At 40.0% G+C, this 23545-nt stretch overlaps 2 protein-coding genes across 12 annotated transcripts in view, besides 1 other annotated feature; one reads left to right on the plus strand and one right to left on the minus strand.

Moving 5' to 3' along the window:
- Ten-a (Tenascin accessory) overlaps nucleotides 1–23545 on the plus strand; it is a 291517-nt gene that overhangs the window by 185066 nt on the left and 82906 nt on the right. For 6 of the 11 annotated variants that reach the window (NM_001169260.3, NM_001144718.3, NM_001272554.2 and 3 more), the window contains one exon: nucleotides 903–1607. The exons of 3 other annotated variants lie outside the window; for them this stretch is intronic. In NM_001169260.3, coding sequence (NP_001162731.1) covers nucleotides 1462–1607 — 146 coding nt within the window. In that variant the 5' untranslated portion in view covers nucleotides 903–1461. Of the gene's footprint in view, nucleotides 1–902; nucleotides 1608–23545 lie in introns of those variants that run through there. 2 more of the 11 variants (NM_001169258.2, NM_078582.4) reach the window with 2 other exon arrangements.
- Nucleotides 5799–7114, minus strand: CG32655 (uncharacterized protein). Its single transcript, NM_167320.2, has 2 exons — nucleotides 6429–7114; nucleotides 5799–6362 (listed from the first exon to the last, which is right to left on the minus strand). Exons 1-2 carry the CDS (start codon nucleotides 6964–6966, stop codon nucleotides 5908–5910), a joined length of 993 nt encoding a protein of 330 aa, NP_727600.1. The 5' UTR covers nucleotides 6967–7114; the 3' UTR covers nucleotides 5799–5907.
- Nucleotides 20218–20376: a mobile genetic element.

Here is a 23545-nt window from a genome sequence, read left to right on the forward strand (position 1 = left end):
ATTACACGATGACTTTGAATATTTTGTCTGGGCACATCATGGGTGGGATTTTGTGATTAGAGCCATATAGCAGTGGTACCATCAGTACCACTACTACTAGTACGACTACCAGAGTAACAGCAGTCCAATCGGATAAAGAGGGCGGCAAGTGTAACAAATATGCTGGCCATTGGCAGTCAGTCGGACATGGGACTACAAACTGCCAGATACCAAAATGGAATCCACACTTATTCTGATTGTTTGCCCAGCCGCTCGCTCTCCACTCGATGCCGCCCCTCGATTTTTCCATTTTGGCCGAAGGAAAACCAGTTTTGGGATATTTGAAAATGCTGAAACGGAGCTAAGAATGATTTTTGGTTAGAACTCGGGAATGAAATCGTTAGATAGATAGATAGATATATAGATTGCGGAACGGGTAGGATGTTAACAGATACAGATTAGGCAAATGCAATCGTTCTTACCAGGGGAAAAACAATTAACATTTGCTAAGCGGTATTAAGAGTGTTTTGCCGGCCGCTGGCAAATGTGGGAAATTAGGGAAATTGTTGGAATTTTTGCTTTTAATTACACGCTTGATTAAGTGTTTACTTAAATTGCGAATTGAAAAGGTCGATTTACATGTTTCGGAAATCCGCATTAATTCGACTTTAATTATAAACAATAGAATAAATAATTACCAGCAAATATTTGATAATAGATCCAATGCGAAAAATAACAAAATACACTTTGCTTTGTGCAAATAATTATATAAAATACTAAACATTTCTAATGTGATTAACAAGACTTGATAAAAGAGAAGCACGAAAAGGATTTAGTAAAGCGTAACGAAAGGTCACAAGGTTGTTGTCTTCTAGACAACAGCACTCAAATTACTTACCAATATATTTTCTATTCCCATTCAGATCGGAAGTTAACCAATTGGCGCAGCCATGAAAAAGATTTAAAAAAACATTTTAAGGATAAAAGATAACCGGCGATTCAGAGCGATTGGAAATCCGATAGATAGGGATTTCGACGCAGAGATTTTCATTGAATCGCGGACAATATATATCCATACGCGGGTGGCAATGCCACCGAGGCCCCTGTGGGCCCCTCCTGCCCCTGCCCATGCATCGAAACGGGGTGCAGACGACTCGCGATCGCCGCTGAAGGGTTAAATCCTGCAATTGCCATTAACAATAATAATAGTTGTAATAATTACATGCCCCTGCCCATGCATCGAAACGGGGTGCAGACGACTCGCGATCGCCGCTGAAGGGTTAAATCCTGCAATTGCCATTAACAATAATAATAGTTGTAATAATTAATAACAAAAAAAAAAAAATAAAATAAAAACGACAAGAGCGAACGCAACGCCGCGAAAACGAAATAAAAACGCATAATTAAATAATAAATAATCGACATAAATCGTTAAGTAAAGTGCACTCTCGCACTCTCGGTACAGTGAACACCAGACACAAAATGACTATGAAATCGATGAAGTACTCCGATTGTGATACCATCATGGATGGCTACAATCCGGTGCCGCCGCCCCTGCCCCGCCGAGTGCCACCCGTGCGAAATATCTACGCTGAGCCCTTTGCCCACGAGCCGAACCATTCCAGCAGGTAAATAATGCACTCGATGCACTTGAAAAAAAAAGAAATAGTTCGAATACAATTTAAGATTCTGCGAAATCCATATACTGTATTGCAAAGCTATAATGAGCATTTTCTTTGGTCAAAGAAAAATTCAAAGTCAAATAAAAAACATTAATTCGCTCTATACAATATAGATATTTCAAATAACTCTATCAAAACATATAATATTTGTATTCATTCCTAAAATATCTTATTTTTATTAAGACAAACTGGCTTAAGTTTAGAAAGATTGATCCATAAGCAAAATTGCTTATAATTCGTAGGTTTAAACTTAACTTAGAAAAATACCAAATACTTGAATATTCGTCTTAATTTTCTGCAAGTGCATTCACCTGCACACCTGTGCAAATAATTGTAATTAAGTCGAGTGTCATCGCGAATTTACAACGCCATCAAAATGCCGGGAACAAAGGCAAATGGTGATTATGCACAGGTCAACTCGGGTCAACCGTATCGCATGGCTGTCTGAGTTGCGTTACCGTGATATCATTACCGAAATATTGCCATAGATTTAAGACTTAATTAACAATCGAGTTCTCGGTTCTGTGGTTTCCGTTGCATTGAAATGCATATAATAATTAGAAAATACAAGCAATCCTGGGCAAAAGCAAACGTTTCTAGCCATTCGAGTCGCAACATAAACGTCAGGTCAAAGGGCAAAGTGCTTTAAGCCCTAATTAAACGTAAATTTCAATTGGAAAATATAACTTGCAGAAGTGCCGATTTAAGTGCTTTGTATCATAATTAAACAGTTGACATTTCGAGTGTTTTCAAGCACAACAACAAGTCATTTTGAATAATAGCACAACGGGGTTCAAGTGTTTTGTGCCTTAGAAAAATGCAATGACTTAATACATATACAAACAAGATATGTGCTAAACATGGCACCTAATATGGGCTAAAATAAATCGAAATAACACTTTGAACCAGAAAGCATTTAAACCCATTGAGTTTTATCAAAGAGAAGAACAGTTCCTTTATTGCCGTGTCACCCGAAGGTGTTGCTTTGTTTTCATTTCATTTTTTTCATTTTTCATTTTTTTTTTTGTGTGAGACTCCATTCGTCGGCGCAATCATCTCCAATTCAAACGCAAGAAACTGGAACACAATTGCAATAAACGCACGCCTCGATGAGTAGCTCCTATATTTTGTACCCATCCATATATCCTTTTTTTCGGTCCGTTTTCCCCACACACACACACACACTCGCATGCCACAGAGTTGCATATTGAAAAAAGGATAAAATATATCTGTGTGTGTATGCAGATGGAGGCGAAGAGCGAATGATAAAGAAATGTCCCATATAGAGCGGCGTGAGTCGAGTGTACAATATGCATTTTCATATCTGAATAAATAGACAGGCGAGAGGTGCGGAGTTCGCACTGGGATACAATATATATATATATGCATATGTATATGTATATATATATAAATTCGTATATACATACATACACAGCCCACAACAATGACCGGAGGGGTGAAGGGGCGGTAACGAGGGCACACAGATGGAAGAGCTTACGAGGACGAGATGGAGGTTCAGCTTGAGGATATGGATGTGGATGAGAATGTGGATGTGGATGTGGATGAGGAGCAACAACGGCCAAGTGGTAACCAACAGTCAGCCAACTGATACAAGGGGCTGGCTGCACTGTAAAAAAAAAAAATGGACCACCTGTTAAGGAATTGCTTATTAATTACTTAACAGTACAACAAAAAAATATGTTTTGTTACTTTGTAAAAATAATTTCAATTGGCATTAACATTTCTAAAAAAATTCAACTTTAAAATCAAACTTTTAAGCACTGATAACTGCTCAACGATTACATATTGTTTTTTAATTTTGTTTTCATTTTTTTATATTGATTGAAACTGCTTTCACGATTTTATATTAAAATCGAGCCAACTTTGAGCACTAAGTAAACATAAAAATTGAAAAAATCCGTATGCCAGAGATTTAAACAAAAAAAAAAAAAAATAGAAATATTTGGATGCAAACTAAATGAGTGAAAATAAATAAGATGCTTATATGATTTTATCCCCCGGTGTAGTGGGTTGGAAATATGGGCGTGTGGGCGTTTGGGTCGTGTGGGCGTGGCCGTGGGCGGGTTTCGGCAATGCGGCGCAATATGTTTGCCTGTTAGTTTCATGCATTTCATATCGAAAACCATTCGTACTTTTACTTGAGTGAGTTTTATGAGCAACGAGCCGAGCCTGCACGGGGATACACATATCCATGAGTATGAGGATGCTCCACTGGCTACATTGTATCCTTTTTCCAGTTCAAAATGGTAGAGATGGATATTTCGAGAGGGTTTCCCAAAGGGGAAGGGAGGGGGTGTAGATCCTAACATCAGTGGCCCCCGTTTATATGCATAGTTTTTGGTTGCTGTGCGATTGCAAGCTGCCAAGTGGGTTAGATTGTGTTCCGCTGCCTGTGTTGTTCGCTCAGCTTTTATATTAAATGAAAATTCCAATTACTTTTTATGGGACTGCCAGCCGAACGCGGGACCACAACCGTAGAGTGTGCTCTAGAATTCACTTCAACTTAAATAGTTAAATACTAAATTCCATAGCACTAGGAGCATAGAAAATCGCACTGGAATTGGGAATTGGTTAAAAGTTACCTTTGCGGGTGACAAATCTATGCTCAAGCTTTTTGCAAGCAAAACAAAAGTAAGAAGAGGATCTAAAATGTATATACATTTTCATGCCTGACCTATATGTTTTAAAAATATTGCATTTTTTCTCTTGCTGATTTATTATGTCCCCTTGAATGTCAAAGTAGCCCATATTTAAGCTGCTGCTGCGAATTGAAAACAGAAAAATTACAATAAATATTTCTGTTTCTCTCTTTTTTTTTCGCCACTTTTAGGTAAGTTATGGAAACAGTCTGGCAAACCTGGAATACGATTACGAATGCGAATAGGACCTACTATATATGTATAAATGTATATATGGATGGATGGATGGATGGACGAATGGATGGGTGTATATGTATAGAAAAATGTGCATATTTGAGGAGCGAGGGCAGGAAAAGCGCCTCGTTTCGCTTGGCTCAACTGCAGAACTTCGAAATGCCGGGGGAATTTAATAATTCAAGTGGCTGGGCGAAGGGCGAAGGCCTCTCTAATGACCTACTTGAAAACAAACAACAACAGTAACCAAAAAAAAAGAAAGAAAAAAAAAATGAAATGTGTAACCACCCACTGAACGAACCACCCACCATCCGCACATAAGTAATTTGTGTGTGCTCGTATGGGTCAGGTGGTTTTTCGGTAGCCAGAAACTTGTTTAGTTTTCGGTTTGCCTTAGTTCAGTTTTCAGTTCTCGAGTTTTCCATTTTTTTTTTTATTTATTTCTTTTCTTTTTTTTTTTAGCTTCAGGTTTGACTTGCAAGTTTAGTTTTGCACTTCAAGTGCATTTCACTAGCAAAAATCGCACACACAAAACATAACCTCTTGACCCAGTCCAATCAATAAGTCCCCACCATCATCTCTATGCCACCCCAAAGGAAAAGAGGAAAAAATCGTGATGAACATTATGATTGAAATGCCGAGCTTTTCATATCATTTCGTTGGACAAACAAGTCGCACAAAACTCCCAAGAAGTGGACATGTCCGTACATACATATATACCAAATATATATTGTATTATATATATTTATGTGTATATGGTATACCTACCTAGTTCATGTGTATTCTTATAGCAATGGGAGACAACTCGATTTTGCTCGTTAGACAACATTTGTTTCGGACAGTTGGCAACTAATTTGTTTTGAAATGGATGTGGAGAGTGTCCTCGACCCCCAGGACTTCAATTTGAGACAGGGGACCAAGGGTCGGCAAATTGAATAAGAAACAAAAAAAAAAACGAACAAAAAATAAAGCACAAGATATGCTGAGAAAAGTCGACCGAATATGCCATGAGCATGTGCAGATTTTCTTCCACCCCAAAAATAATAGGCCCTCCACTTGTACGTAAATATGTTGCCACATTTTTGATAGCATCAACAGGAAAATTGTTTGCCTTTGATCCCTGAAAAACTAAGTAGTCATGCGGTGAGCCATTCAGCTATTCAAAGTTTAAAACTATAGGATTTTTAAACAGAGTTTTCTAAAAGCCTTTCAGTGGATCCCCCAATGAAAAGGCTGGCTAGTTGGCTTCAATGTGTGTATTTGTTTAATATTGTTGCCAGATCTAGTAAATAGCTGCACTTCCAAGTTTAATTAACCATTAGATTAGTCTTAAAAACCCTTAAAGGGGGCTTTTAATCAGTTTCCGTTTCCGTTTCCGTTTCGTGTTCATTTTCAACGATTTCCGCCACATTCGCTGAACATTCGACAATGTCAGCTGGTTGCAATTGAAGTGATTCTTCTGGCAATTTCACCTCTAAGGATGGCGAATTCGGTCCCAGTATGTCCTTGAACAAAGAATCGGCACTTGGGAGATAAAAACTTGGATCTTGATCGGTATTGGGAATCACTTCGTCAGTTTTGGAATCATCGGTATCAGGTGTACTTGGTAAAATGGCCTGGTCTGTAAATTGAGAATCCACAAAGGTGAATAATGCTGACAGCGAGACCAAAACTTCGTCTATATCTTCTCGTTCCTCTAAATTGGATCTTCGCTGCTCCAAAGTCTGCAAATTGGAGCCCACAGAAGTTGCCAATGCGGATTCATCGAACTCGTCTAACATGTCCTCTCTGGTATTTGATAAGTTATCTAGAAATTTAATACCGTTTTGATTGGATTAAATTAGAATGTGAAATAGCTGAAACCGCTTATTACCCAAAGTTATTCTATGTTTATTTTTCCTTGCTGGAACAACGAGACTTCGTCGATTTTCCTTTTTCTTTAAACCTTGTGAACTACTTGCCTTGGGTCTTTCGCTAGTCGTTAAACTTTGTGTTGGTGGATCGGCAATTGTAACCGATTTATTGGAAGGTCGTCGTTCCAAACGTGCTGACTTGATAATGGGAGAGGTCCTAGAGCCAGAAGGTTTCTCCGAACTCTTTTTCACGACGGAACTAGCACTGGTAGCTGGAATTGGTAATGGATTTCCACCCGAAATGGGAGCAACGGTCTGTCGAAGTTTTTTATTCTCAACAAAGAGTAGAGACCTCAAATTTTTCATTTCTTCAATTAGCTGCGATCTGCGCTCTTCAAGTTCTTTCAATTTACGATGTTCAGCGTCCAAACTGGCAAAAAGTCGAGCAAATATAGCATTATTCTCTTCTTGCTGGCGAACATGGGCTTCCACGCGGCTCGTTCGATTCTGGGATCCACTGACATTATCCTTATTGTCCTGGGATTTCTTCTCGGCCATATTTTATTTGAGATTTGAGCTTGAGGTTCTCTTGGGAATTGTCTTAGAGTAGGGAATCCTCAGTCGCTCTATCAAAAACAAAAAAAAAATTTTGAATTTCCTAGACCTGAAACAACAATATTTTGGAATTTTGTTCTATTGTGTAGTGCACAGTTACTGTGTCGTGTTTAAACTGAGATAATCAACTGATGGATGTTCGAAATCTAGTCAACTAAAATCAAGGCCAACATGTTTTAGATATTGAAAAAAAAAAAAAAAATAGATTTAACATGGCTTTATTTTGATCCGAAATGATGGCTATAAAATGGCCAAGTTTCAAATTGATCAAGTCAGAAATTGCGCCCAACAAAAAGTACAAATAAATCGGAGTACGATTTTATTTGCACTCCCTGTGCTGCCATTATCCTGGCCTTTTAGCCACTCTCAAATTGGTCGAACTATTAAAGTGAAAAACTTTTTAGCTTCTGTTTTCCGTCGCTCGCCTTCGAATCCCCCATCCCGGGATTGGTTCCATTTTATTCGGAATCTCATATTTTGGCAGACAAACTTCAAACTATTGTTGTGGCAAGTCAATGAACTGGCAAAATCGCCTAATATTTCCACACTCCCAGACACTTGTCCTTTTTTCCTCTATTTTCCGTGTGTTTGCTGGCAGTTTTTTTTTGCTTTTTTTTTTGAGGAGGGAAAAAGGAGTTTTCCCTGGGAGCTTCGCTCCATGTTTTGTGCTCTGAATGGCCAAGTATATTAAAAGTCTATTTCTTTTGGCAAGACAATAAAGTAGCGCGAGGGCGCAACGAGCGATAGTGAAGGACAGTAGTGGCTCACCCTGCCCGTTTTGCTGTAACAAAAGCACACGAAGATGAAGTTGGAGCTGGAGCAGGAACAGTAGGATTCCGGACTCAGGATCCTGGGATCCTGGATCCACGACTTTGGCAGTGGGTTGAATGAGCTGGCGGGCGGCTATTGTTCTACATCGCGAAATAGCGCACATAAAAAGCCAAAGAACGACGGCCATAAATGATAAAAAAAAAAAAAAAACAGAAAGAAAGTGGGAGAGAGGAGCCGGAGAAAATTGGTGGAAGCCGAAACTGAACCCGAAGTGGGAATAAATGACAGCCAACTGGCAGCCAGACAGAGGCGCCCCAAAATGTGGGGTTATGGGGGATATCAAAAACTAGGGAGAGCACCCGAGAATCCCAGAGAAAGACGGCAAAATGGAATAAAAAATACCAGGCCGACATCGACATTTTCGCAGCGCACACCAACCTACGCCCCTGTCAATTTCCAAGGAAAAGGGTTAAAAATGTTTCATTGCCTCTCTCGACAGGACTTCGAAGACAACATATGCCAATAATTTACGCAATTTAGACAAAGTAAAAACGAAAAAGAACAGAAAGTCGTGGCGGGGGAACAAAAAATAAAACAAACAAACAACAACAACGAAGAGACGGCCCGGAAAAATGGGGAATGGAAAGAAAAGGCCCAAGAAAATGTTCTCTTCAGGCAGCAAATCCATCACTTCAAGGAGTTGGGTTGGTATGTCCAAAAACCATCAGCAAAATAAAGACAAGGATGAAAAAAGCCGGAATCCAAACCGAATTGATGCTCAATTTTATATTTTAAATGTTATTCAAATTGTGTCACATTTCTCAGTGTAATGGCTTGGAATTGTCTGTTGGAAAAAAAAGGGTTATCCCAGTTGTTGTTTTCGTATTTTGTGGCTTGTACGAGGCACTCCTCCCCGCCTTTTATTTTATTTATCGACAGCCATTTCTCCGGGGTTACATATCCGTTTATATAAAGCAGTATATAGAGAGATGCCTTAGAAATGAGCGATGCTCGAGCGATTTAAACGCGCTAAGCTAATTAGCTTTGGCCAACAACACCAAGAAGTTGGCCAAAGCAACTGACCCTCAAAGGTTGCCAAAGGCCTCCGTTTGCGTTTGCGGAAATTGCGTCATTAACAGCCGCTTAGTTTAGTGTGTGTGTGTGTGTGTGGTAAATAAATACTGTATACACTACTACTCTTACAGTAATGGTCAAGAAAATAGCACAGAAATCGGACAACCTCTTGATGGGAAATAAATCAAGTGGATAGACAAATTTTAATCGAGAAATATACCAGACATAATATTGACAAAAGCGTAATCACCGCATTTGCATTTGAAGTTGCCCCTGAGGCAGTTGGATCATCTCCTATTCCCAGCGCTATAATTATGAGCACAATCGTTTTTGATATCCCCACCACGTCGGTTGGCGAAACATTAACCCTAAGACCTTTGATTAATGCCGGCTCAAAAGACACAACGAAAAGGGAAACGAACAAAAAGGCGATGAACAAAGTCTCGTAATGAGACTGCCATTCCGATGATATGACATCTTGTTGTTTGGGTCCACTCGACTGGAGGACTCAAGGACCGAATGGAGCCAAAGGACGAGAAGGACCACTTCTCTGCCATTCGTTCTTTGCACCCATCTCAATTACAGTCGTACAGTCCAACTGAAAGATGAAGAGGTAGAATCTTCATCTTCGCCCAACGAATTGCCCATTCCTTTGGTCATTTCACCTGCCTCCAGGGGTAACTTTCACAAGGTGAACTCCTTAACCTACTGCCCCTTATGGCACGACCCCCATCCTATACCAGCCCACCCACGACGACCCACGCCCCCTGCTAATGATGTCCAATTCAGTGTATTCGATTCGATTTCATTGGGACTTCCCCGGAGGCCAGGTGTGATGGCCAGAACAAATGAAAGCAAATCCGAATCGACGGAGGTGGAGGTGGAGGTGGAAAACCAAACGAACTACATGACATCTGGAGTACTAAACATCCGATTGCCAGTACATTCTCGACAGCTAATTGGACAAGTGAAAGTGAAATGATGGTCCTGGCCTCGAGCGTTCTTTTTGCCGGAAAAGGTTACCGTTTCGCACACTTGCAGAATAAACATGACCCATAGAATTGGGTCACTTGAAAGTGAGAAGTGGAATGGATGGTTGTACATTTTTATAAATTCTATTACATGTGCTTTCTCATAATTGGCAACAATGTTATTTTATGTTTAATTAAGGGGGCAAGTAGTTCTCCCTTTTATACACTTTGAAGAGTCAAGAGGCAGTAGTAAAATTCATTCTAATGATTAGATTGAATATAGATATATTGCCTCAGCACACGCATTTTCTCGCTGTGTAAGCCCTATACGTAACTGCTAATAAGACGCACTCCTGCTCGACTAATGCCAAGTCACAGGGAAAAGCCCTTTCTTCTTAGTTTTATGTTGACTGTTTCTTTTTCAGTTTCAGTTTCGGTTTCGGTTTCAGTGTCAAAGTCAGAGGCCGGGTCAAAAGGCGCATCAATGCTACTGAGCATATTTTGCGGTCGCCTTACTTCGCCCAGCCCCAACCCATTTTCCATTTTCCAGCTGCCACTGGAGCCCGGCTTTTCCTTACTTCATTTTTCCCTTCTTGTTTTATTTCCATCTTTTTTTTTACGTCTTTTTGAGAACTTTCTGTGTGTGTGTGTGTGTGTGAGTGCCATGATGCTGCACAAAAAACTTCCGACAACAATTCTGCAAACGCAAGCAGGAAAACATAAATCTGGCTAAAGCTAAAACGCAAACTTTTATTTAAAAAAAAAAATAAAAAGAAAAAGGGAGAAAAAAAGTGGGAAAAAAAAAATAAAAGGAAGAATTTTGTGTGAGTGCGTGCAAGTGATAGAGGGATTGGATAAAACAGAGACGACGAGTGCAGCCGAGAGGTCCCGAGTTGTGGAGCTTAAGATTGGCCCCACAGCTTGTAGACCAACTTATTTTCCAGGGCACTCAACTGGGTCGACTGCCAAAGGGCGCTACTTATGGATAAAGTACACAGGGGTAATAATAAGCAAATGCATATATAAGTGTATTTAGTTTGTTTTTCATATAATAAAATGTTTCTTTAAAACAAAATTACACTACTAATGCAGTGCATAAAACCAAATGCAGATAAAAGTATTATTTCAATATTTTAATTAGCTGAAAACTAAACTAAACTACAAGAATCTCAGTGGGTAGGGCATTATGTAAGCTCCTTGAATGGGCCAAACCGCATTTTGCAATGGACATAAAAATGCGAAAACAAGCTCTTCTTCAGCAGACTTGTTTCGTGCGAAAGAGATGGGTAGGGTGGTGAGAAAGGGAGGGACATAAAAGAAGTATCTTGCAGATACGAAGATTTTTTTTCTTCTTCTTTAAGCAAATGTCCACATTTTGACCATTTGAAATCCAAACAGGCAACTTTTCTGTGTCTGTGTGTGTGCTCCTTTAGTTTTTTGCACTACGTGTGAGTGTGGAACAGACTTTGGCTGCCATTTCGACTTGAGCTTGAAATTTTGCAACATGCCTTCGACATCTCTTGGGTATTTTTACGACCATCACAGACGGCCAAAACTGACTGACCACAAAAGCCAAGGCGCCCAAGAGCCGCGACTTGGTTGCCTCGCCCCTCCGATCATCGTATATATATATATATATTTTTTTTTTTTGTTCCTGGTTCTGGTTTTCGGTTCTGGTTTAGGTTTAAAGCCACACAGAGTTTGAGCCGAAAAAAAAGTGCCAGTTCCTGCTGCCTCAAATGGATTTGGACCGAAACAAACACACAGAGCTGGAATAAAAATAAAAATACAAATAGAGGGAGCATAAAAAACAGATACAGTGCGAGAAAAAAGGCGTTGGTGGTTGGAGAGGGGGGCATCTACATGATGCACGTGATGCGATTCCTCACTGGCTTAGATACAAAGATACAAACCCAAAGCAAGTAGAACAATCAGTGCTACCAATTGTGTTTCATCGAAGAGTAGCCAAGTCAATAGAACTTAAGTGGAATGGAAAATATGTACCAATATCAAATCAAACGTAAATATTTAATTATTTGTTAGGTGCGAAATAGGTTTTATATTTTCCAAGAAAATATTTAGCATTTTCAAACGTTGGTAAGGCTGCGGTTTCCTTTTGGCTGTGGAAAATCTCTTAATATTTGCATTACACCTTTGCCTTAAAATTTCAAAGAAATCCGCGTTTAAAGACCAAGGTATCGACTCCCGATGGCTGCAAACTCAATTCGATTCGATTCGATTGGATTCGAGAAGAAAGCCAAACAGAAGAGCAGGCTTTAGCCAGCTGATTTGCCGCCAATTAGCAACTAAGTGGATTTGTAGTCCGAAAGCTTAGCCTCGAGTTGATGTGGGTGGTTGGGTGGTTGGGTGGTTGGGTGGTTGGGTGGTTAGGTGCTTAGGTGGGGGTTGGGTTAGGGGGTTGGGCTGGGCGGTGGTGCTCTCAACTGTCTGTAACGGTGTTACGTGCCAGGTCGAAATGTGAAAAAGTTGCCAATATTTATATCGATAAACAAAGTTGGAATAAACATCAGCGATTTCAATGGCACTGTGAGAAAATAATATATCGCACGGTAATATATATATTGCTATATCTATATATTCATAAGCTCAAAGTTGATGATACCCATTACCTTTATGATATCCGATATCCCCGTTGCACCGGCAAATCCACCTGCTTATTTTTTTGCGTCTATTGATCGGTGGTTGTTTGCAGTGTAGAATGAGAGTGCTCCATGGATGGGGACTTAGTCGAAAGCCACGTGTATGCTATGCGTACGTGCTGTTGTTGAAAAAGTGGTGGAGTGGGTTTAGGATTTGGGTGGGTGCCGTAGCTGTCGGTGTAAGTGGGTGGTGCCAGTTGGGTGGCTCAGTTCGGCAGGCCAAGGGGCAACCTACTGGCGAACTACTACGTGCCCGGGTCCAGAACGAGACAAGTTAAATCGTCGCGTTATTGATGGCGAATGTACGTGATAGGCTCACATACCACATAGCACCACAATGATGAACATCATCATTATCATCATCATCGCGATGCTGATTCTCCTGCTGATCATCATCATCATCATCATTTTGGTAATGGCTATAATGAAGGCTGAAGGGAACTTTTGCGCCGACAACAGCTTTCAACAAGCATCGGGCCCACCTGTGTGCACGCTTTTCAGACAACAAAAAACTTTTCTTTTTTTTTTCCTCTGGCCCCCTTGCCCCTTAACACCACCCAATCCCCCCCCCCCCTGCCAACTGGATACCCACGACTTTTCTATATGAAAACCCCCCCCCCCCCTCCATCACACCATTATGGTGCCTGATGAGCAGACCTCTTAGCTTAATGTGATTAAAGAGACTTGGCATTGGATTTTATGTTGGCCAGATTGGAAATTTTGACCTGTTTTCATTTGACGCTTTTTAAGCAGCTTTTGTTTTGCCAGCGCAGATTGGATTTTCTTTGATCTAACGTGTGATTAAAGCTATTGGAAAATATTAGATGATAATGTGTACATTTCGAACACTTGAACATTTAAAGTGTACTTGATTATTTTAGACTTATCTAGTTCCCTTCAAAAAATACCCCCTCAGTACTAGTTACCTTTTCAAAGTTTTTGCTGACTCATAAAAACTCCCTGCCAACAAAACGCAGCCAACAAACACGACTGCAACTGACAATTTAACATTTAATTAAAAATCAATTAAAAACGTATTTTTGCACTTTGCTGTGTGAACGAAACAGGGCAAGTGGAAAAAGAGAAAACATATAGACAACGCCGATAGGTAACTCCAATGTATACATAACTACAAATATATATGTAAAAGTGGGGAAATCGAAACAAAAAGTTAGGAAGGGAATGCCAGCCAGGGAGTTCGAATGCTGGAACTATGTGCACTGCAAAATGAGGAGGAGCGAAAGTAATATTAAAAATAAAAAAATTAACTGGAGTTCATGTTAAATAAGTATGATTTAAAAAAATATATGTCTAATAATTAAGATTATATTTGCAAAGTTTTGTTACGAATGGCCCCATTTTCAAGTTTCGAGTTATTTTTCTCAGTGCCTCTCCTCTCCCATGGGCACACAATTGTGTGTGTGTGTGTTTATCTCTGTGTATGTTTATGTTGTTGTTTGATTATTGGAACTGAAGTTGAAATTGAAAGAGCTTAATTGAATTAATGTACATCATGAATGGGGGCCTTAGATGCGGCAGTTGCAATGGGGAATTTATTTTCTCATAATTCTTCGATTGCCGATGTTTGAACTCTGATGGGAATTCGTCTCGGCATTCAATCAGCAACTGCGAATTAAATGCCACCTCCACCGATCGATCAAAGGAAGTATGGGCATTATGGGGTTAAGATGGGCGGTTTGGTCGGACCAACCACCCGCATTTATTGATTCCAACGAGCCCTTGAAGACAACTTAACCCTTTAGTGAAAAGGTCGCGACTTCGGACATCGTTTATCATTAAATCGCAATTAAAATTGACACGAAATTTGATTTATATAAGTATGGCATATACAAATTATAATACATATTTGTGTTTGAAGGGTTGATTGGCTTAAAGGCTTGGGTTTCATGTTTGACTTGCAATTGACCGCGCCTTGAATGGCACTCCTGGGTTTTTGGGGGTTAAAGAGGTTCGTTCATTCATTGTATTTAATAATATTGAAATTACTTCCATATACGTATATTTTCAACTCCAATTTTAGAACTTAATAAAAAAAAGTCATTAACATGTGGGCAGTTCTCGTTTCGATCGCCTGACAGCCGTTAATTCGGCCACTTCAGTTCTGATGATTATGAGCTGATTAGAATGAAAACGAAAAAAGAAAAAAAATGGGAAAAAACAGAGAGCGAGAAAATTCCAATTCATTTGAATTTGCATATAAAACGAAAAAATTCATTGGGCGTGCCATAAAATTTTGTTCGATTCGGATTCAGAATCGGAATCGGAGTGGAAATCGTTTTATGGTTATGATGTGTCAGATGCGGGCCGTTTCATGTTGGTCATGTTGTTTGCTCCGAAAAGCCCAAGTCAATAAAACGCACTGGGTGGTGTCACTCAAGTGAAAAGTCCGGCGAGTGGAAAATCCGTAGAGCAAGAGAAAGGGGCAAGGAAAATGGAAGGAAAAGCAAAGATTAAAGAAGAATTGATGTGCATAAAACGGCGGCAATCAAACAATTCGCGATGGCTCTTCTGCTTTTTTTTTTTTTTTTTTATTATTGTACGAGTATATTATGTACGTATGTATGGCAGGCGGAAAATCTGCCAACAAAAGAGTCTTAAGAAGAGCTCTTAATAAGGATGTGAAAAATGTTCGGCATTGCTAATTGAGCGAACATTTAATTCCTTCCGAAACCCCCCAACCTTTCCCTTTAATTAAAGGAAAAAAATAACAACAAAAAAAAAAAATAACAATGCGGAAAATAATGAAAGAAGAGGGAGAGCCAGGCAATGGCAAACGAGGGAGACTATGGCAGAAATGTTAATAATACTTATGAAATTTTCAACTTGAGGAATCACAGACGATGGCCCGCATCGCATCTATCGACTGCCCATCGACAAAAGAGCCGCGTGCACAGAGAGAAATTACAACCGCTTTGCCAGCAGCATGCAAGCATGTAAATATGTATGTAAGAATTTTCGCATTTAAAAAGCCATACAAATCGAGGCAAAAAAAAAAAAAAAACTGGCCATTCCCCGGGCAATACTCTGTTCTTAAACTGCAATTGGCATTGAAATTTAACACTGGCCCTTGCATTCATTTGAAAAGCACGTTTCTTGGGCTCCGATCCGCCTGCCTCCTTCATTTCCCGTCGTTTCCTTCCCCCATTGCATTTCCCTCGATTTCCCTCCGATTTCCCCCCGATTCGCCTCGATTTTCCCCCACGATTTTCCATCCTCTTTGGTGGCGCTTTGTGTGTGGGCAGTCGGCAAAGGTCAGCGACTAAATTAATGTGTGCAATCAAATGTGAGCAATTCCCAACTCGCTGAATGATTCAAGTGTAATTTTATGGGAAATACGGTGTTGGGGGGGGGGGGGGGGTAGTAGTGGGTTAAATTACATAGTATTCTAATATATGGGCACTTCAAGCGAAGTGGGAATATTGCTAATTATAACCACTGTTTTGCGTTTAGCTGCACTTTAAGTGCAGAAGCAATTCAACTGCAGTATTTAAAGATGATTTCAAACACTTCTATCAGTGAGTATTTAAACAAAAAGTGCAACACATTTCTGTAGCGAAGTTAAGCAACAATGAAATTGAATTTTAATTGGCCTACATATTGAACAATGTGTGTGCATTTGGAAATTCGTTAGCCAAATGTTCTTGACAGATATAGAGCAACAACTTTACAAATTAATAAATTGTTTGTCGCTTGATCGCGCCAGTAAAATCAAATATCTGGTTGAAGTGCTGAAAAAACCCGACTGCAACTGACACACACAAAAAAAAAAAAAAAAAAACAAATATAAAAAATATTGCGAAAAGTTTTTAATACCAAATGTGACTTTGTTTTAAAATTCGTCTGAATGGCCATCAAAGGGAGTTTGTTGCGATTCGATGTAAGGCTTTTGTATAGCCATACACAAAAGGGCTTTTAACGTTGACTTTTTTATTTGCTGCCTCTTGTTGTTTTTGTGACTTTGTGAGCCCATCAAATTACAGTCGAAATTTGTTATCCAATTAGGAGTTCGTCCCTCGATTTTCGCCAAAAAAAATTTCACTGCAAACTACGAGGCGTTTTTGCTTAATTTTTGATGTACGACAAAAAAAAAAAATAAATGGAGTGTTTTTAGTCCTCTTTTGGGGTGTGGTGCTGCCAAAAAGTTTTTTGCAGCTGCAGCGGCAAAGTAGATTAAAATCTAAATACACACACACACACACACACACACACACACACTCATAAATTGTGCTCAAATAAACCGAATTAAAAGTGCAAAACAAGGAGAGCAACAATGCAAAGAGTGTGTCAAAAGTTGGGGGGGGGGGGGGAAATGGAAAAGCGGGACGCAGGGTGGGAAAACTTTTTAAAACAGTTAAGTGTAAAGGCGCGTCATGTTAGACACACCGCAAGCCACGCCCCGCCGCCCCTAAAACCTGATTGACTGGACTAACTTTTGACAAAATGTCGACAAAAAAACAGTGGAAGAAATGAAAGGAGCTGGCTGCACTTCACGTTTCAAAAGAAACTGATGCGCTGTTGTTTTGAGGAGGTTTTGCTTTTTTTTTTAGCCAATGAAATATATCCTGAAAATATATTTTAAAAACATGTACGCACTGATAAAAAGCCTCATTTAATATAAAAAAGAACAAATAATCAATGGTTTGATTAACGAGCATATTTGTGCAGTGTAGGCCAGTCAAGAGTTAACGGACAGCACACAAACGGACAAACGGACATGCGGACAGCTACCGACAGCCGCCACACACGGAAGCCATAAAAACTTATGGCAAAATATATAAAAATTCACCCTTTTTATTGTGGCAAACAAGGAGAAGGAGAAAAAAATAAAATGCAAAACATTTTACCCCAAGCAGGAGCATACGAGTACGTACACAATCTGCAGTCAAAAGCGAACTCAACCGAACTGAACTGAGCTGAACTGAAAGAGAAGAGAACCCAAACTGACTGTCGCCGTCGTCGTCTCAACCCTTTGGGCCAACTAAAATTAAATGCTGAGTTTAGCAGAAAGTACGAAAATAAAAAAAAAGTGCGACCAAAGTGGTAGAAAGCCGAAGGAGTGAATACTCTTTCCATGATACCATACTCTGTATTCGAAACAAAACAAAAGAAGAAGAGCGATTTGGTGTATTTCACTTAAACCGAATAATTAAAGATACATAAATATATCATTTTGTTACATAATGATGTAGTACGATGGTACCATAATTAATATTTGCTATTTCTAAACCATATCATCATATTTACTGCATGAGCAATGCCTAAATATCTGGTTAGGGTATCTGAACAGGAGCAGCCATAGCGGCAGCAGGAGCAATGTGGCATGCAATTGTTGTAAAACAAAGGCAATGAAGATTCGAAATGAATACAAACAGCCAAATGGGGCGCAAACAAAAAATAAAAATAAAAAGTAAAAAAGGCAGTAACGACAGCAGCGGCAGTGGCAAGGAATAAGGCTGTATAGTAACTGGGAACAGCAGGAGCTGTCTCATAAGAATAATAATAATAATAATAATATAGCACAATATATATGCATATACATAACATACATACATATATCGGGGATATGTGAAAACGGTCCGCGCATAAATAACGGAATTGCAGTGCACACAAAGTGAAACAGAAGGTTGAATATAAAGCCAGAGAAATGGTTATGGGGTGTGGTGAATGTGGTGGGGAATATATGATATATGATGGGAGAAACACGTCAAAGATCGAAAGATAAGCCTTAGCTAGTTACTGTTATTAGTCGTAAGTCCATACGTTAGAAATTTCAAAAGTTCTATTAAAAAGCACTTGGAGTAACAAAGTAATGATCTATTCCTAAGATCATGAACGGATTATTTTCATTCATAATATGATATGATATGATACATAATATGATATGATATGATATATTGTATACAGACTGCAGATGATCATTATAACATGTTAATATTCGGACTTTTTTATTATCTTATAAGTACATGAAGTAAATGAATGAAATTCCTAGTGATTGACAGCCGAAAAAGGGGAATCTCCCTGCGCAACAGGTGGCTCTTCGGTTTCTTTAAATGGACAACGAACCCTAAGACTAAACACCCAAAAAAAAAGAAAGAACCCTAGAACGTGACCCGTGCTCCTTTTTCGAGGAAAGGGAGGGTGTCTCCTTTTTTTTTTGGAAGAATTCCCCCCTGGCAATGAGTTTCTTCCCTGGGGATGACTGCTGTTGAATTACCGTTCTTTTTTTTCACATTGGCCTTGTTAACCCTTCTTCCGTCGGCTCTTCCCGTCACATTTCTTTGCTTTATTACCCGTTTTAACCGTTCTTCGGGGCATTCTGTTCCCATCAATAGTACTACCCCGGTTTTTATGGATACCTCTCAGCTGTTCGTCGAGCCGAGGGTTAAACACGAGCTAAATGTTTATACCACTATGCGGAATAAAGAGGTCCTTTCAAAAGAAGGGGGGTGGCCGAAAAAAAGAAAAGAAGTGGAAGAAAACGAGAGGGAGAAACACACACACCTGGCATTCCAGGGATAAATGCGAAATGCAATTTTCCTCTTATGGGATAGCGTTGATTTCAACAGTGGCCCCCTCTGGCTTTTCCCCCGCCCGTCTTAACCCGCCCAACACGCCCACTGACCTGCTGAAATATTCATTCTGTATTGCATTTTCTTTGGCAGCACAAGTGTGCTGCTGTGTTTTTCTGTGGCTGGAAAATGGGAAATGCTTCGGCTAACTGCATTTGGCTTGAGAGATTTTGCACGTGTGCCGCCTCAATTTCCCCCTCGTAGGCATCCATGGGTTAAGCGTAACGGCAAGCGGAAGGGTACGGGTTAAGGGTTAGTTGTTGGAAAAAAGGCGAGCACAACACAACATTCTACGGGCTGACAAACAAATTAGCAAAATCATTGTGCAATCTGTAAATGCCAGACAGTGGTGTGAAAAGTATTGTATTCAGATTAAAATTTTTCAAAATTATGTTCTTAATTTTAAATGCCTCTTAGGCTCTCAATATAAGCTTTCTGCCATTTTTTTAGACATAATTTTTATAAATCTTAATGTTTTAATGCTATCTTATTGTTTTTTTTTATAAAAAATGTATTTACTGTGGAACCACTGTATTGCCAAGATTGAAATCCGAGTTCCTCTTGAATTCACGCTCACTTTCACAGCAATGGATAAGTAGCAACCCCCTTTTGGTGGTCATTGTTTATCGAGAGGGGCTTCCTTCAGTAGCAACAACCCCTCGACGAGGTCCTCGAATTAAAACCCAAGCCCAGGGAAACATTCATCCATATCGAGACGGGCGGCAATAAATTTATAAGTTCTGCTAATGTGCGTTAATGGCTTGTAGTGTTCAGAGAGAAAAAAAAAACACGAGAGATATGGATACAAAAAAAAAAAAAAATTAAAACCAAGAAGCCAAAAAATTGTACGGTCGTGTGCCTAATTAGCATATTTCCCCACCACATCCCTCTTTTCGTTATTTAATTTTTTCGTTTGTATGATTAGAGGTTATTATGCTAATTTGTTGTGGCCACCCCTTTCTATTTCCAACTCCAATACCAAATTTCGCCTAGTTTGGTCTGTGAATTCGGACATTATGCTGTAATTAGCAATACTGTTATGTCTCGGACCTTGTCGATGCTTAATTTATGCAAAATTACTCCGAGCTTTGGAGGCGATTCAACAGAAAAACAGGGGAAAAACCAAATAGAACGCTATAGTCGATTTTCTCGACTATCAGATACCCATTACTCAGCTAGTGAGAGTGTTAATGAGAATATTAAACATCTAATAAAATGAGAGATCTCGACTTTCATACGGACATTGATCGACTATTGATCCTGATCAAGAATATATACATATACATAACTGTTACATACTTTTGAACGAGTCTAGTATACTCTTTTACTCTACGATCAATGGGTATAAAAACACGACGAAATCATGAAGGGGGAAAAAGTCCTCGTGTTCTGTTTCCTTTTTTCAACTCCCTTTTTTTTGTTGTTTTGCTGTTTTTCTATTCAGCACTTTGAGGTTATGCCGGTCTATATTTGAACAATGTGCTAAATGAGTCGAATGTTTGTGTAACACCCCAAAAGAAAAAGGGGGAGGTGAATTTAATGTGACACATAATGACTCCAGAATTTCTACGAGCAGAGGATATTAAACTAGGGGCTTGGCATTAATAAGTACATAATATACACGATGAACTAGTAGAGAATTATTGAATGATTTCAAATGTTACCCAAATATCTAATGAAGTTGAAAATGGTTTAATTTAATCCGACTTTATAGACTACACCTAATTCATAAGTTCATAAGTTCGCTTCATATTTGCAAATTAAATATTTTTCCCATCTCTTCTCTTTCAGGTATGTATCAAAATTCAAGACCGACTTCGTGGGTCATCCCAAAATGGTTAAGTACATACATAGAATGGGCCAACCGCACATCATATATGCATGAGCATATAGTTTAGATATAGATGTATATATTCTGGCAAAAGTTTGCGTTAGTTAACTGAAAAAGTATTACGCAGTCTAGTGCCCAACTATGGGCCAAAAGCCCACGAAAACTTTAAATATAGCCACATAATTTTTTGGCCAGTAGAGGCAAAACTTTTCGCAGGCTTCATAAATGGTTGTGAGCGTGTGTGTGTGTGTGTGGTGAGCTTTCCCCCGCCCCTTCCTCTCTACCATCTAGTTATGACCTCCACCTCTGGATTTTCTCCTCAGTTTTCCCGCTCTGGCAAATTTTCATGCTAGCCTACCTACCTAACTACCTACCAGATATTTTTGTGCTGAGTTTACATTATCAATGAACGGCTTTTGCGCTTTTGTGCGGCTTGGTCGTCTAAGTAGCCCACCTCAGACCCCGCACCTACCAAAAAAAAAGGGGCGGTAGGTAGGCGTGGCAGTTGCGGTTTTGGGCGTGACGGCAACTATGAAATAAAGGCACTAACGACTAGCGCTCCAAAAGTAAGTAATCTGCACAAACACACACATTCGCACACATGGATAGACTGAAAAGCATAGGAGATGTATGCATAGATACGCGCTTACATGGCATCCAAACCCAATCCCCTCACCATTTTCAGCCACCACCCACCCACAGCCACCTCCAGCCACCCACTTGCCATACATTTTCCAGCCAGCAGCCGTGTGTCGTGTTGTTTGTGGCCCGCCAACAGAAATTTGTTGGGCAATTTCCAAGCCAGCAAATCTCTGCAATGCTGGTTGCAGGCAACCCAACCAGCTAAGCCACCCATTTCACCCAAAAAAAAAGAAGAAGAGGAAAAGCAGCCTATAGAGCTTCGGTTAGAACACTCTTCAGATTCTTGGGCTACCAGAAACCATTAAGTTTCTAAACTTCCTTAAATTTAGGATCCCTGGCAACTGCTCGTAGGTATTCCTTCTTGGTATTAACTAAACTGGCTAAACTTGTAGCCAAAACTCTAGACTTTAGTTTAAACAAAAGTAATATTACATTATTCCAACCGCAAGGGATTCACAACCAATGTGATCTTGACCTTAGGATTCTCATGAGCTACTGATACCAACTTCTGAATCAAATGAAATGGAACCCCAAAACCACCTGGCTTAATTTTTAGAGCGACTCCAAATGAGGTGGCTCCCGGGTGGGTGATGGTGATTTCTGGGTGGGGTTCTGGACACACATGCAGCTTGTAACATGCACATGCACAACGCCGGCTGCTGATGCTGCTTGCTAACAAGGCTCGGACCTTCATTGGTTGAGGGGGGGGGGGGGGGGTTGGAAAAGGGGCTGTGCACCACCCACTACAGTGGAACAGGCCGGGCATGCACAAACTGTCGCCAAAAACAATTTCGTTGAGATTTAAGTTCTGTTCAACAATTTCCGCTTTGGCTTGGCCCCCTTTGCGATTTTTGTTGGCGAAAAAAAAAAAAAAAATATATAGAAGAGAAGAAAGTAGTGGGAGGAAATTGTGAGGGGGGTGGAGCTGCGGGAGGGAAAACCACCCAGGAAAACCACCCAGCACTCCGAGGCTGCACAACAAAAACCACATTCATAGATAATGTGCAGCTTGGGTTTGTGGTTATTTTGTATGCTCCGTCGGTCTGCCAGTTGCCAGGGACTTGCCACTCCCATTTTCTATTTTACCGCCCACTATACATATATATATATAGATATCTACCGTGCCCTTTCTTTTTTTTTTTTTGAATTTTTTGTTGCATCTGAGGGGCAGAAAGAAGAAGTGCTCATCCAATTTTCGTTGTCGTCGAGGAAATTTTTGGTGTGCGATGCTCTCTGCAGAAATTGCATTTTTCTCTGGGCCCGCTGACAATATCGCGATGTCCTCGCTTTTCCTTTTGTCCTGGCCAGCACTCATACACACAGCAATCCACACACACAACCACACACCCACACACCCACACGGAGTGAGATAGATGGAAAAGGGAAGCGAAACTGACAACGGATTCGGATTCGGATGAGCAGGAGAGGATGGGAATGAGGCTTGGGATTGGGATTGCGATTCCGATGAGGATGGGTTTGGGCTTGGGCTTGGATTTGGACCGCCGCAAAGTTACCCGCCAGTCAAGCGCTTGGCCACAAACTTTTGGGCACGATTTTCGGTTAGCGAAACAACCATTTTCTATTTTTCGCCCAGCATTTTTTTTTTCTGCTTTTTGTTTCGTCAGTCAGTCAGCGTTAAAATGTGCTGACTGTACTGCTCTTCTGCTCGCTGCCTTTTTGGCTGGCTTTGTCATTATCAGTGGGGCTTTTTCGGGAAGCCGTCTAAAAGGGGACAAATCCGGCACTAAACTGCTGCAATTTTGGCCATTTTTTCTATTTCTTTTTTTTTTTTTGGTGCATTTTAAGCTGCAAGCGATTGGATTTAAGGCTCAACTCGTAAGTAATTTTGACCATAGTTAAATGCTTCCAATGCTGTAGGCATATATGCTCGAAATAGCCACTATAATAATAATCCTTTGTGAATATGTCGTTATGTTCACTCACAACCTTGGAGTCACTTAACTGCCATTTCCAATCATTTCT

Source organism: Drosophila melanogaster, chromosome X, assembly GCF_000001215.4.
Source record: "Drosophila melanogaster chromosome X".
Taxonomy (NCBI): domain Eukaryota; kingdom Metazoa; phylum Arthropoda; class Insecta; order Diptera; family Drosophilidae; genus Drosophila; species Drosophila melanogaster.